The 15,419-nt window shown below is 53.1% G+C and overlaps 1 protein-coding gene across 4 annotated transcripts in view; it reads left to right on the top strand.

Annotated features, from left to right (window-relative positions):
- EWSR1 (EWS RNA binding protein 1) overlaps window positions 1–12,579 on the top strand; it is a 360,583-nt gene extending 348,004 nt beyond the window's left edge. For all 4 annotated transcript variants that reach the window (XM_069619263.1, XM_069619264.1, XM_069619261.1 and 1 more), the window contains exon 17: window positions 12,151–12,579. In XM_069619263.1, the coding sequence (XP_069475364.1) occupies window positions 12,151–12,190 (40 nt within the window). In that variant the 3' untranslated portion in view covers window positions 12,191–12,579. The remainder of the gene's footprint in view (window positions 1–12,150) is intronic.
- Window positions 12,580–15,419: the final 2,840 nt, after the last annotated feature.

The raw sequence follows: 15,419 nt of genomic DNA on the forward strand, positions 1-15,419 counted from the left end.
CCAGCAGGATGCCACTAAAGTTTCAGCTCTACTCGGACGACCATGCACTGCACGATGGACTATGGACATAAAATGTGTCATTGAAGAGCACATTCCTGGTAGTGGTCTCATTCAGACGAGTATCTGAGATGCAGGCTTCTTCAGCATGGGGTCTGGCATGGATTCACATGCTCATTCCCCGTCAGGCTGGGAATCCTCTGTAAAAGAAAAAATCTGTTTAATTTCTGAATCGTCTTTCTCCTAACAATCAATCACTGAGCTCTGGGGTCATACTGCCCCAAGCCAATGACTGCCCTCTACCTAAGCCCCTCCTCTGGCAGCCATTTTCAGATTTTTACCACTCATTCAAGTGTTAGGAGTCCTCGCGTTTAGCTCACGAGGGCGGATTTCGTCTAGTTTCTTCGTGGAGGCTTCCAGAAGATTGTTCAGGCCTATGCCGCGTGCACCATGTTGGAGGAGAAGGATTCCACCCCCTTTTTTCAAGCTTTGCTCCGACTGCGGCTTACGGAATGTTTTCTCAAACGACAAACCTTCCCAGTGCCTTTACTGCCTGTACCTGACGCACAAGGATGATGATTGTGCATTTTGCTGTGAATTCTCGACATGCATGTTGACAGACCAGCGTAAGCTGCTGCAGACCAAGGCCTCTGCACTGGGTGGGTCTGAGGAGCATGCCTCTCCCTGATCTGAGAATGCTGAGCGGGCTTTGAGGTCCTTTGCCGGTGCCTCTCCCGCGGGGGTCCAACAAAAGACCAAGCACCGCAATTCCACTGCCACCGGGAGCGCCGTTGCGGCAGGCTCCTTGGTTGCAAGGGTGCGTCTGACATCTCCAGCAACTTAGTCATCAGCCAATGCTCAGGATCTTCGCCCAAGAGGAAATCTGACCATCCGGGCAAACTCAAGGTGGCCCTGGAGACGGCCAAGGAGAAGTCCAAAGCCAGCCTGCCCTCGACAGACGGCCAAGGGGGACTGAGGCTCTGACCCGCCCCCAAAGGACAAGGCGTCTGAGACGGCCACAAAGGCCAAGCAGGAAAAGTGACTGGTCCCGACTGTGAAGGCCCAGGTACATACGACAAAGGCTCTGCCTTCCATCAAGGTGGTGGCGGTGGCATCCCTTTGGAAGGCTGCGGAGGCCGACTTGCAGGGCACACTTCTGAAGGCGGGAGTCTTCATTCCAGCCCATTGAGAAGACCCCAGAGAAGATGATGGTCATCTCCGAGACGCTACCGCTGGATGTGAAAAAGGGGAGGTGGTGTGGCGGTTCTCCAAGGCACGGAATATCTGAGGAGTAGCTTGTCTACCTTCAGACCATCCAGGAGGGCGAAGGCGATGAATTAAACGTCCAGGAGGGCGCCGACGAGGGCGACTCTTCCGATTTGCCCTCTGCCTCAGATGCCCCATAGCGACCTCTGTGGACATTCTCTACTCTACATACACTGGTATCAGAGATGCAGAGGAGGATGCCGGTTATGCCGACTGCCCCGCTGCGGTTCCAGTGACGGCCGTCCCTCTGGCAACAGGGGGCCCGCCGGCCAAGAAGAGGAAAAAGCCTCTCCACCCTTCGCCGCCCTCTCTTCGAGGGATGAGACAGATCCTGGCACGGACAACGGTGGATGGGGTACCTCCCGCCGCCCAGATCCTCCCTGCCAGACGAGATAGGCTAGTTTCATGCAATGATCTCCAGAGCCATGGAGCTCTTCCAGCTCACGCCAGAGGAGGTGGTTTTATACCAGCGCCGCAAGACGAAGAGAGACCATCCTTTCAGTCCCACTCTTGGATGCCATTTGGGACGAAGGCCCGTCTCTCATGAACCCTTCTATGGCCCCAGCAAAGAGGGACCGCCTAGGGAAGAAATACAGGGTGCTGGACTCTGCGCTCAAGTGCTTGTGGGCCCAACAGTCACCGGACTCGGTTGTCTCTGCAGCAGCCAAGTAGTCGTTGCGCACTTCATCCTCTGCAGCGTCCACCCCTCCGGACAGCGAGGGGAAGAAGTTGGATGCTATGGGCGACGTGGTATCTACTCTGCAGCGACTACCATCAAGGCATCGAGAGCTGTGGTTCAAGCTCGCTCCCCTTCTGGACTTCCTCCCCGACAGGGTCAGAGGCGTTGGAGATTCTGCAAGGTGGTGAGATGGCGTCGGACCAAGCCATCACGGTGGCCAAGGACATCGCAGACGTGGGGTTCTGCCAGGTGGGCAACAGCGTTTGCCTTAGTCGTGGTGGCAACTTTCGCCATGACGTCCAGATGAGGATTTTGGACATGCACTTTGACGCAGACATACTTTTTGGGAAGGCTGTAGATGAGTCTCTACAGGCCATCAAGGTGGACACTGAGCCGGCACATGCCCTGGGCACACTACATAGTGACGGCCGTCCTTTTGATCCTCAGGAGGCAAGTCTCCCCGTTCTTCAAAAGGTTGTGGGGGAGCTCCTCTTTGTACCGCCAACCCTCCCACTCCTCGGCCCAAGAGACCAACAGGGGCCGTTGAGGCTTTTGCAGGACATAATCGCCAGGGGCCCCAAGGTGGCCCGATGACGGCCAAGCAAGAATTAACCGGCCGCGACGTCGGGCTCCCACCCGTGCACCCTGGTGGGAGGCTGGCTGGCCAACTTCGTCAGCGTGTGGAAGACCATCTCCACCGACCGTTGGATAATGGACACCCACGGACACACCCTGGGGTTTCAACAAGTGTCTCCAAATACTACCGGTGGCCTGTCAGGAAAACACGTCCCTCTGCTGGTGCTGGAGGTCAGGGCCATGCTAAAGAAAGGGACAATAGAGCTGGTCCCAAAGCGACTCTGGGTCTCGGAGTGTACTCAAGGTACTTCCTTGTTGCAAACCAGCCCGGGGGCTTGGAAGCACCATCTCGATGACTATACAAATACATGAAGTCCCTGAAGTTCTGAATGGTCAAACTTCAACACGTGCTCGGAACAGATAGAAGAGGGAGACTTCTTCGTCGTTGGACCTGGAGGATGCGTACTTCCACATCCCAATTCACAAGGGAGACTGCAAGTTTCTGTGCTTCGTCATTCAGGGGAAGCATTACTAATTCAAGGACCTTCCCTTCGGATTGAAGTCGGCACCCAGAGTCTTCAAGTGCCTGGCGCCGGTGGTGGCACATATGTGACTGCAATGGATCCATGCCTACCCTTACTTGGACGACTGGCTCATCCAGGTCAGCTCAAGGACCATTGCCAACACGGCTAGGACCATCCGCCTACTGACGAATCTGGGGTACTCGGTGAATTATGCAAAGTCCTGCTTGGCTCCATCGCAGGACGCACTGTTCCTGGGATTCCGGCTTAACGGTATCATGCCTGGTGTCTCCGGAGGAGAGAGTGGCAGCCATCCTGGGCAAGGTGCAACGGCTTCTCGCTCAAAATATCGCCATGGTGAGGGCCATCAAGTCTCTGCTTGGCATGTCATGCATTTATCTCATCCGACTCTGTAGGCTACAGATGCGGCCACTGCAGGAGTTTCTCAACGCCAGTTGGATTCTGGTGTCCGGAAGCTTCCAGGACAAGATCGCTCTCGACGAGGGGTTCCGTTCGGCAATAAGATGGTGGGGAGTGTGCTTGCATCTGACCGGAGGTGCAGATTTCCAGGCCCGCCACATCAGGAGATGGTAACGACGGACGCCTCCCTGGAGGAATGGGGAGCCCACAGCGCAAGTCTTCATGCCAGAGGCCTGTGGCTGCTGGAGGGAAAGACGTTCTGGACCTACGGGCAGTGTTTTGGGCCCTCAAATCGTTCCTGCCGTCCCTTAAGGGCAAGGTGGTGCGGGTCTTCACAGACAATACCACCATAATGTTTTACATCAGAAAAGGGTGGGGGGGGCACCAGGTTCCCTGCGTTCTCCAAAGACGCACAGGACTTATGGCATTGGGCTGTCTCTCAGATGTTCTTCATCCTGTTTCATTTGGCAGGAGCCGAGAACAGTCGCTGACACTCTGAGCAGGGAACTTTGCTCGTGCCACGAGTGGCAGCTTTGGCAGGACCTAGTGTAGAAACTGTTCTGAAAATGGGGCAATCCCCAGATCGACTTGTTTGTGATGGCGACAAACACCAACTGCCAGAGGCTTGCCAGTAGGTTTCCCCAGCAGGGGAGCTTTGGGGACGCATTCACTCCCTTGAGAAGGTTGCTTTCGAGGCGATTGGGTCCTCCGACGTATTCCATATCTATGACGTGTAATCACCACAGCTGTGCTGCTTCGGAAACTTTTTCCTGCGTCTATGACGTTGATGCGCCGTCGTCGAGGACCTCGTCCGATGTGATAAGTAGGACGCCCATAGCCTCAGTTCTGTTTTTTCCACGAACGTGTTGCTTCGTGAATCTCGGTTAACGCCTCGACTCTTTGGAGTTCTGTTCTTCTCGTTTCTTCGAACCCGTTCGTTTTTGTGAAAATCCTTCGTGTGAAGATGTCTTCTACTTCATCTTCGACCCCGCGTCCAGGCTTCAAGAAGTGCGGGGAGTGTGGGTCCAAGATGTCGGTGACACTCGCACGACGCCTGCCTCTGGTGCCTCGGGGAGGCCCACGACACGGATGACTATCGACTGCCAGTCGCTCACGTCCAAAGCCTTACGCGAACGTAAGTAGTTGTCGGTAGGTCGGGTGTCCAAGCCCTGGAAGTCGAGATCTGCGGGGCTTTCGACTGATGAATCGAGGGGTGACTCTCTGCGTCATCGTCTGAAGTCTCGTGGGTCTCCTTCTAGGAGTCGGTCTCGCCACTCCTCAGCCTCTTCGAGGCATCGTCGGAAGCGCCGACACTGGTCAACGCCATCGATGCCTTTCGTGTCGGAGGTACCTCGTGGCACGGGGGAACCCCCTAGGAAGGCTCTGGTTCAGAGCAAGCACTCTCGGGTGCCTTCTTTTCGCTATCTGGAATATATTTCAGAGGCGGATGAGGATTCTGATGGCCTGGTTCCTAGTCAGGTTCCAGATGAGATTGTCTCAGGCCATAGTCAGTTTGACGATTTGAGGCAGTCACTGCATGATGCTAGTGGACTGGACACCTCTCCGGTGGTGGAGTTTTGTAGGCCTGAGCCTGGCTCTCATGCCGATTCCTCGTACCGGCGCCTTATGACTAGGGTTTCTGAGTACTTGGGATGGTCTGCTCCCCCAGGGGAGTTTGTGCAGGATGATCTAACGGACATCCTTGATGTTGGTCCCCCAACTGACCCGGTACTGCCGTTCCATATGGCTTTACAGAGAAGGGCGGCGGCGGCTTGGACTGCTCCGGAGAGTCTCCCGGCGGTGGGCAGATCCTTGTCGCGAAAATACCGTCCAGCCAGTAGCAACCCCTGCTACTTGACCAGGCACCCCACTCCGGAGAGTTTATTGGTGCAGGCATCCACGGCCCCAGCAAAGCAGGCATCGTACCCTACCATCCCTCCTGATAGGGACGACAAACGTTTTGATGGCTGGGCGAAGAAAGTGTTTTCTTCTGGTGGGTGGTATGGCGCTTCAGGCGGCCAACTCAGTTTGTGCCTTGTCTCGTTTCACACACACACACTGTGGAACTGTGTTGCGTTAGCGGCTGAACATATTCCCGAAGGGGACGAACGGGATGGTTTCCTTGCTATGGTCCAGGATGGTAAGGATGCCATGTGAGTCCGTTCAGTCGGGTTTGGACTTAGCTGAATGCGTCAGTAGGTCCATGGTGGCGAGCACCGTGATACGCAGGTTTGCGCGGTTGCGGAAGTCGGGGTTTGCTCCTGATGTGCAGTCCCGGCTCCTCAACATGCCCTTTGACGGTGAACACCTTTTTGGAAGCAAGGCTGATGAGAGCCTTGAGAGGTTGCAGACCTCAAAAGCTGCAGCGAAGTCGTTGGGCGCTGCAGTTCGCCAACCTCCGCCTTTTCGTCCTAGGGGACAGCAGTGGAGGGGTGGTTCCTTTCGCTATTACTCATCCTTCAGTAAAGCGAGGGGAGCTGGCAGTCAAAGGGGCCAACGCAGGGGTACCAGAGGTGGACGACAGGGTACCCGTGGTGCCAAGGCCGCTCGGGCAGTTGCCTCTTTGCCCTCGGGTAACGCCGCAGCCGCTCCCACTCAGTCATGAGGCCATGTCCCATGGTTCGCCAGTTGGGGGAAGGCTGGCGCAGCATCTTGTAGAGTGGCAAGCCATTACTTCAGATGTGTGGGTTCTGGAGATCATAACCCACGGCTACTGTCTTCCCTTTCGGCACAGGCCTCGCGACAATCCACCGGGGAACCTCTTTGCAGAGTCCGGATCCGCTCCTTGCGCAGGAAATTAGAGCCCTGCTGGAGAAAGGCGCCATAGAACTGGTGCCTGTAGCGGAGAGGAACACGGGATGGTATTCCCCTTATTTTTTGATTTCGAAGAAAGACTGGGGATTGAGACCCATCATGGACTTGCGCAGTTTGAACAAACTCCTCAGGAAGGACAAGTTCAAGATGGTTGCTCTCTCTCGTCCTCCAGGCCCTTCAGCTTCAGGACTGGTTGGTGTCACTCGACCTCAAGGATACTTACTTCCATGTGCCGATCCATCCCGAGGTTCGCGGTTGGCGACTCGCTTTTTCAGTTTCGGGTCCTGCCGTTCGGATTGACCTCCGCCCCGAGGGTTTTCACCAAGCTCATGGTGGTGGTGGCAGCGCATCTCAGGCAAGGGGGGATTCACGTCTACCCCTAACTGGACGATTGGTTGATCAGGGGGAGCTCTCCCGAGCAAGTCCTGGATCATCTGTCCGTCTCCTGCCACTCCCTTCACAGGCTGTGCTTCTCCCTCAATTTAAAGAAGTCCCATTTGACGCCAACACAGCGGCTCCAGTACATCGGAGCAGTGCTCGACACTTCCCTGGGGCAGTGTTTTCCTCCCCAGGTGAGGGCTCTTCACATTAAGCAGATGTTGCACAAGTTTCAGCATGCCCAGACGCTCCCAGCGTTCGAGTTCTTGAGGTTGCTCGGCCTCATGGCATCCTGCATTCTTCTGGTGCCAGAGGCTCGCCTGCGGATGAGATCTTTGCAGTGGGAACTCAAGACGCAATGGTCGCAGTCCTCCGGCAGGATGTCGGACCCGGTTCAGGTGCCGCCCTCAGTCGCCCGGGACCATCTGTGGTGGGCCGTCGAAGGCAACTTGATGAAGGGGGCTCCATTTTTGGCTTCCCTGGCCGGAGGTGACGATCGTGACGGATGCATCCCTCACGGGATGGGGAGCTCATGCCAACGGGCTGACAGTCAGCGGTCGTTGGTCTCCGTCGGAGTCCAGACTCCATATCAATCAGTTGGAGCTGAGGGCCGTCAGGCTAGCCCTGAAGGCTTTTCTGCCGACTGTGCGAGGAAAGAGTGTCCTGATCCTGACGGACAACACAGTGGCCATGCACTACCTCAACAAAGGGGGGGGACAGGGTCACTTCCTCTGTGCAGGGAGGCGATGCAGCTCGAGTTCTGGGCCATCCAGCAGGAAGTTTCGATCTCGGCAGTTCATCTGGCCGGAGACGAAAACGTGACGCCGGACGCTCTGAGCAGGCAGAGCGCAATCTCTCACGGATGGGAGCTGGCTCAGGAGATTCTCCTGGAGATCTTTGCCCTTTGGGGGACCCCTCAGGTGGATCTCTTCGCCTCCAGTGTCAAACGGAAGTGCGAAAGGTTTTGCTCGCAGGAATTTCCTCCAAAAGGAGCCTTAGGAGCGCGTTTGTGGTGGAGTGGTCATTCCCGCTGCTGTACGTGTTTCCTCCAGTCCCCGTCATCCCGCAAGTGCTGCGGAGGTTACGGAAGTTCGGTTCCCGGATGATCCTCATTGCTCCGGCGTGGGCTCGGAGGACGTGGTACCCGGACCTTCTCGACTTGTCCATCTGCCCTCCATGTCGTCTTCCCTACCGAGACGATCTGCTCTCACGGGAGGGGGAGGGTCAGGTTCTCCATCCAGAGGTCAGATGCCTCAACATTCACGCTTGGCTTCTGAAAGGTTGAGGTATAAAGATTGGGACCTCCCTGAAGACGTGATGGAAGTGTTGCTTTCGGCCCGAAGGCCAGCAACAAAGTCTCTGCACCAGTCGCAGAACTTACGCCAACGGTACAGAGTTCAGAATGTGGATCCTTTTGCATGTGACATCCCCATGGTTCTGTCCTTTTTACTTTCTTTGGCCCACAGGGGCTTGCAAGTGGGTACCATTAAAGGTTACCTGGCGGCGCTGTCCATCTTTAAGCGCTCGCCTGAAGTGTTCTTACTTTAAAATCCCTTTAATTTCACAGTTTCTGAAAGGGCTCACTAATGTGTTCCCTCCGTCACCTTTCCTGGTGCCCGGTTGGGATTTAAACCTTGTTCTTAAGTTTCTTATGGGTGCTCCGTTTGAGCCTTTACATTCTTGCCCTTTGAGGCTGTTAGCTCTGAAAACTGTTTTTAGTTGCGGTCACTTCCGCTTGCAGAGTGAGTGAGTTACAGGCACTTTCAGTTAAGCCACCCTTCACTGTATTTAACAAGGACAGGGTTGTCCTTAGAGTTCGTCCTTTTCTTCCGAAGGTAGTGACGGAATTTAATTTGGCCCAGAAGGTTGTTCTTCCGGCATTCTATCCTCCTCCGCATCCTGGTAAGGAAGAGGAGAGGCTCCATAGGCTTGATCCTAGGAGAGCTTTAAGCTTTTATGTTTCACGCATGTCCCGGGTCAGAGTGGACGATCAACTCTTTATTGGTTACGCTGGAAAACGTTTGGGGCAAGCTGTGACGAAACAGACTGTCTCGCTGGATTATTTTGGCCATCTCTGAGTGTTACCGCTTTGCGGGTAAGGACCCACCGGCAGGCTTGCGGGCCCATTCTACCATTGGTATGGCTGCATCTACTGCCCTGCAGAGGGGTGTTCCTATTCGCAACATCTGTGATGCAGCCACCTGGGCTTCAGTACATACATTTGTACGTCACTATTCCCTCAATTCCATCCGAGGACAGGATTTGGCCTTTGGCAAGCGGTCCTTTGCTCTGCTATTTGATTGGCTATTCTAAATTTTGAATCTAAATTCTTTCCCTCCTCCTTGCTCTGGTACTGCTTTGGGAGTCTGTCATAGATATGGAATACGTCGGAGGACCCAATCCCCTCGAAGAACAAGTTACTTTCTTACCTGGTAACGTTCTTTCGATGGGATGGTCCAACGACGTATTCCATATCGCTCCCGCCCTGCCTTCCCTGCTGCAGAATTTCTTTTGCGATTGCAGCTTACGTTCCGCAAGGCTTTGTGTCTGACTGGCAGTTGACTAATGTCACACGTTCTGGGGGGAAAAAACTAAAACTGAGGCTACGGGCGTCCTACTTATTATCACATCGGAGGAGGTCCTCGACGACGGCGCATCGACGTCATCGACTCAGGACGCAGAAAAAAGTTTTAGAAGCAGCACAGCTGTGGTGATAACATGTCATAGATATGGAATACGTCGTCGGACCATCCCATCGAAAGAACGTTACCAGGTAAAGTAACTTCTTCTGTAGGCGTTACCTCTGTTGCTGTTACTTCGAGCCATCAATCTACTGAAAGTGTCCGTGCTGGATGATCCTCGTCGCACCAGCGTGGCCAAGGCAGATCTGGTACCTAGACCTGCTCAGCATGTCAGCGGTACCACCAGTCAAGCTGCCAGTGGTCGCGGATCTTCTCACCCGGGAAGGAGGTGCCATTCTTCAGCCTAATCCAGGATCTCTGAACCTGAAGGCTTGGCTCCTGCAGCGCTAGAATTCGGTGGCTACAATCTCCCAGCAGACTGCAAGGAAGTTCTCGCCAAGGCTAGAGGATCGTCTACTTTGAAATGCTACGGACTCAAGTGGAAGAGATTTTGCTGTTTGGTGCCGTTCCCAGAATATTGACCCACTGACGGTCAGGGTCCCTCGGGTGCTTCCATATTTGCTGTTGGCCAAATTGGTGCTCGCCCACGCCTCCATCAGGTTCATCTGGCGGCCATCTCCCACTACACCAGATCCCCAGGACGACCATCCTTGTGGATGCACTCCTCCATGCCCAAGGTGCCGTCAGACTTTCATCTAAACAAGCCCTGTTGCCTGTGTTTTTTCTGAGGCGTTTGTCGCCATCTGAAAGGACTTTGCACTCGCTGGATGTGTCTAGAGAGCTGAAGTTTTATGTGACATGCACAAAGTTTCTCCCGAAAACCTCTCGGCTCTCAGTGAACTTTGGTCTTGTGCACCGTGGGAAGGCCCTGTCCAAGGCTTCCATTTCCAGGTGACTCTCCCGCTGGATCACCCATTGTCACAGGTTGGCAAACCAACTGCTGCCTGGCCGTCCGAGAGCCCACTCTACCAGAGTGATCGCTGCTACAACAGCGTTCCTGTCTGCTGTGCCCCTGCTGGACATCTGCAGAGCTGCTACGTGGAGGTCAACGCACACCTTCACGAAATTCTACTGTGTCGACAGGGATTCCAGGGAGGAGTCCAGAGTCGGCCAAGCAGTGCTGCGCAACCTGTTCGCTTGAAGGTGAGCCGGTAAGAGATGCTTCCGTTGAGCCTTGCACCTCCCATGGTTGTGCATGTGTGTACTGCTATTAATTCTTTATTCATGAGCATGTGAATCCATGCCGGACCCCATGCTGGAGAAGGAACAAGTTACTTACTGGTCACTGTTCTCTGGCATGGATTCACATGCGAACCCTCCTGCCTACCCCTCTGCAGCTCTTCTCTTGGTTCTACTGCCACTTTATGTGCTACCAAATCTGAAGATGGCTGCCAGAGGTGGGGCTTAGGTAGGGGGGGCAGTCATTGGCTGGGGTAGTATGTCCCAGAGCTCAGTGATTGGTTGTTAAGAGAAAGAGAGTTCAGAAATGAAACAGATTTTTTCTTTAACCGAGGATTCCCAGCCTGACTGGGAATATTCATGAGCATGTGAATCCATGCCAGACCCATGCTGGAGAACTGTTACTGGTAAGTAACTTGTTCCTTTCTGTCCAACCATACCCATGTTTTGAGGCAAACCAGGTCGTCCTGATACCAAATCCTACCTTTTTCCCTAAACTACTATCTAAGTACTATCAACCTGAGATCTCTACCAGTGTTATTTGAAAAACCCTCTACTCCAGCAGAACAGTCTCTACATTCATTGGATCTTTGGAGTGTGTTAAAGTTCTATATAGACAGGAGTAAAGGTTTAGGCCAACGTTGCTGCATAGCCCCCAAAAGGGTCGACCCTTTTCCAAGGAAGCAATCGCAAGATGAGGCTCCTGAACAATCCCAACAGGCCGCTGCAAGGGTCCATTCAGGCACATTCAATCAGAGCAGTGGGTTTGTCAGTGGCGTTATGGGCAGGGATTCCCCTGTCACACTTGCCGTGCAGCAACCTGGGCCGCACTGCACACCTCTGAAGCACTACTGCATGGATGGGCAAGGGTCGGAAGAGCCGTCCTGCAACGCCTATTTCAGTAAGGTATGCCTTTCTCCCTTACTACCGCCACTCATGCAAACTGCTTTGTACTAATAAAGCTATGAATGCATGAAATATCCAATACTGGAGAAGGAGTATGTTGCTTACGTGGAATTCCTGTTCTCCAGCATTATCTTTCATGGATTCACACGCACCTGCCAACCACTCCATCGGGAGTAAGGCGATCGATCGTACGCCAACTCTCATATATCTGGGGTTAGAATCTGAAGATGGCCTACTGGGTGGTGCTAGATATTCGATGTCACATTGGCTGGGGCAGAATGCACCCAAAAGGACAATGATGGGCTACTAAAGTGAGCCTAAAAAGCTTTACTATAAGTTATAATATCGAGGATTCCCAGCCTGTCTGGGTATATTCAAAGCCTGTGAATCCATGAAAGACACAGATGCTGGATAACAGGAGTTAGATAAGCAACATACTCTGTCTCCTTTTACCTAGCTCTTCCATGCTACAAACATCCCCCCTCGACATACTCAGACACACAAACGTATCTGATACTCTGACTTCCATCATCCAGACTAGAAAGACCACTCTGTGCGATCTCAGCATTCTTTCTAAATAGATTTGTTTTCTTATAAATTTAAAAAGAAAAGTTTACTGTGAAAAAATTATTTTGCTATGGTTTGGGATTTGCAGTTTGCTGAAATGTAGTTTGTCATTCAGAATCTCTTAAACTCTTTCAATTGATATTGAGGGGAGAGGGGGGATGCAAACTATTTGACTAACCTACTTCCCTTTACGTCTTCTTTTCAGGGGTGAACAACGCCAGGAGCGTAGAGACCGCCCTTACTAGATGAAGTGACTGGATTTCCTCTCCCCCCCGCAAAGCTGCGTTTACTACAAATTTATTTTTTAAACCGGAAAATGTTTTAAATTTATAATTGCGTATTTATAATGTTGGAGGTACCTCCAACGTTATGATTATTCCATGTCTGTACTGTAGTACCTTTCACTGTTTTTTGGAAAGCTATTAAAATGGGAAGTTGTATGGTAGTCACCATATTGTCTTTTCCTTTGCCCCTTCTCCAACCCAAAGCGAGTTGGAAACAAAAATAGGACTTTGAACAATGAAGTTGAGCATGATCTATTGATAACCCTCCCCTCCTGTAGGTGGTTGACTGTAACAATGTTATTGATTGTAACCTTTTTTTAAATAAAAAATCCAAATGTTTATAAACATGAGCTTTGCATTGCAGTGTTTTGTGAAGTGTTGCTGGGTTTTGGTTGGAGGCTTCCTCTTAACCTATTATTCCTTTACTATGTGTATAGTCTCCCAACAATGCACTGTTTAGAATGGCTCAGATGTTTTTTCAGCCATCATGTTGGGACATGGAGTGACGAGTGGAGACAAGACTGCTGCCGAGGCCTTTGTGGTGATCAGAAGTTTTTTTTTAGGTATGGGGTTGGGGGAGATCATATTCTATACAACTGCATGTCGGTCTAAAGGTTTTTAGATGCTACGTTACATAAACCTATTTTTTCAAAGGGATTGGTTCCTCCGACGTATTCCACATCGATGGGTAATCACCACAGCTGTGCTGCTTGGGAACATTTCCTGCGTCAATGTCGATCGCTGTCCTTGAGGGCCTCCGTCGAGCCGACTGCTATAAGTAGGATGCACGACGCCCATGGCCTCAGTTCCGTTTTTACCGCAAACATGTTCGCTTCGGAGATCTCGGCACGCCTCGGTTCTTCTGATTCTATCGGTTCTTCGAACTTGCTTTGTGAATTATCATGTTTTCTACCCCGCGGTCAGGATTAAAGAAGTGTCGGGACTGCGGTTCCAAGATGTCGCTTACGGACCCGCACGACGTCTGCCTCTGGTGCTTCGGCGAGGACCATGCCACTGATGACTGTGACAAATGCCAGTCTTTGACGTCAAAGTCCTTGCGGGAGCGAAAGATTAAGCTGTCGGTAGGTAGGGTTTCCAAGCCCCGTAAGTCAAAATCTGCTGGGCTATTGACTGACGATTCGAGGGGCGACTCTCTGCATCGTAGGCGTAAGTCCTGTGGGTCTCAGTCCCGGAGTGGTTCCCGCCATTCCTCTGCCTCTTCGAGGCACTCGCGGAAGCGCCGTAACCGGTCACCTTCCTCGTCCGAGGACTCAGCCAGACAGCGGGTGGCTTGTCCTACCAAGCATTCCTCTCCTGCGGAGTGCGATGCATTTCGTAAGGGAATGTTGGCGAATTTTGAGTCGCAGGGCTCCGTTCCGTCTGTGCCTTCGAGAGAAGCCGGCAAGGAACGCGCTAGGGCCGCTGTTCACACGCCTTTGGGCTTGGGCGGTCGGCGATCACCGGAAACCTTCGAGGTCCCGATCGGACAAGGTGGATCGCTCTAGCCATGCCCGTTCCAGGTCTCGGTCCTCGACGCCCTCGAGACCGGCAGAGCCAGTGACGTCTTCTAAGAAGTCCATCGAGGGACTCTCTCGAGGCTCTGCCTCTGAGGAAGTCATCGGCGCCGAGGCTGTCGAAGGACACGCTCGGGCACCGCCCTCAAGGTCTGTGTCAAAGCCATCGGCGACACGCTCGACGCCGATTTTGTTGACGCCCTAGACGCCCTTTTTGAGGCTTTACCGGAGGTACCCCGTGCATCGGTGGAAACTCAGAAGAAGGCTCTGAAGAAGTTGGTAAGGCCTGTATTTGAGCCTTTTTCTGTGCCCTCATCCAGGGATTTATTCCAGTATCTGGATTACGTCTGAGGTGGATGAAGGGTCTGAGGAAGGTTTGGTTCCTGATGACCTGTTATCTGGTCATAGCCAGTTGGAAGACCTGCGTCAGTCTTTGCACGACGCCAGTGGTCTTGATACCTCCCCAGAGGTTGAGTTTGGTAGGCCTGAGCCTGGTACGCATGCTGAATCTTCGTACAGCTGACTCATGTTGAGGGTGACGGAGTATTTGGGGGTGGTCTGCGCCACCAGTGGATTTTCTGCAGGATGACCTGACAGATATCCTTGACCAAGGTCTGCCCACTGACCCGGTGCTGCCATTTCATATGGCTTTACAGAGAAGGGTGGCGGCTTGGACTGCTCCGGAGAGTCTTATGGCTGTAAGCAAGTTGTTGCCGAAAACATACCCTCCAGCCAGTAGTGACCCCTGCGACTTGACTATGCACCCCACTCCGGAGAGTTTGGTGGTGCAGGTGGCTACGGGCCCAGCAAGGCAGGCTTCGTACCCAACCAACCCTCCTCATAGCGACAAACGTTTTGATGGCTGAGCGAAGAAAGTGTTTTCTTCAGGGGTATGGCTTTACAGGCAGCCAACTCTGTGTGCCTTAGCACGTTTCACTCGCACTCTGTGGAATTGTGTCTTTGGCGGCTGAACATATTCCCGAAGGGGAGGAACGGGATGGTTTTCTTGCCCTCGTTCAGGATGGCAAGGATGCCATGTGTGAAACCGTCGGGTCTGGACATGGCAGACTGTCAGCCGGTCCATGGTGGCGAGCACTGTATTGCGCAGATTTGCGTGGTTGCGAAAGTCTAGGTTTGCTCCTGTCTCAACATGCCCTTTGATGGTGAACATCTTTTTGACAGCAAGGCTGTCGAGAGCCTTGAGAGGTGGCAGACCTCCAAAGCTGCAGCAAAGTCGTTGAGCGCTGCAGTTTGCCGACCTCTGTCCTTTTTGTCCTAGGGGACAGCAATGGAGGGGAGGTTCCTTTATATACTGCTCTTCCTTTGGTAGATCAAGGGGAGCTGCAAGTCAAAGGGGCCACAGTAGGAGTACCAGAGGTGGAAAACAAGGTACTCGAAGTGCCAAGGCTGCCCAGCAGTTGCCTCTTTGCCCTCAGGCACTGCCGCAGCCGCTTCAGCTCAGTCATGAGGCCATGTCCGATGGTTCGCCAGTTGGCGGGGGGGGGGGCGGAGGCTGGCGCAGCTTCTTGTAGAATGAGGTGCCATTACTTCAGATGTGTGGGTTCTGGAGATCATAGCCCACGGCTACCGTCTTCCTTTCCGGCAGAGGCCTCACGACAATCCACCAGGGAATCTCTTTGAAGAGTGCGGATCCGCTCCTTGCGCAGGAAATCAAA

Source organism: Ambystoma mexicanum, chromosome 10 (genome assembly GCF_040938575.1).
Source record: "Ambystoma mexicanum isolate Mex_15411 chromosome 10, UKY_AmexF1_1, whole genome shotgun sequence".
Lineage (NCBI taxonomy): Eukaryota > Metazoa > Chordata > Amphibia > Caudata > Ambystomatidae > Ambystoma > Ambystoma mexicanum.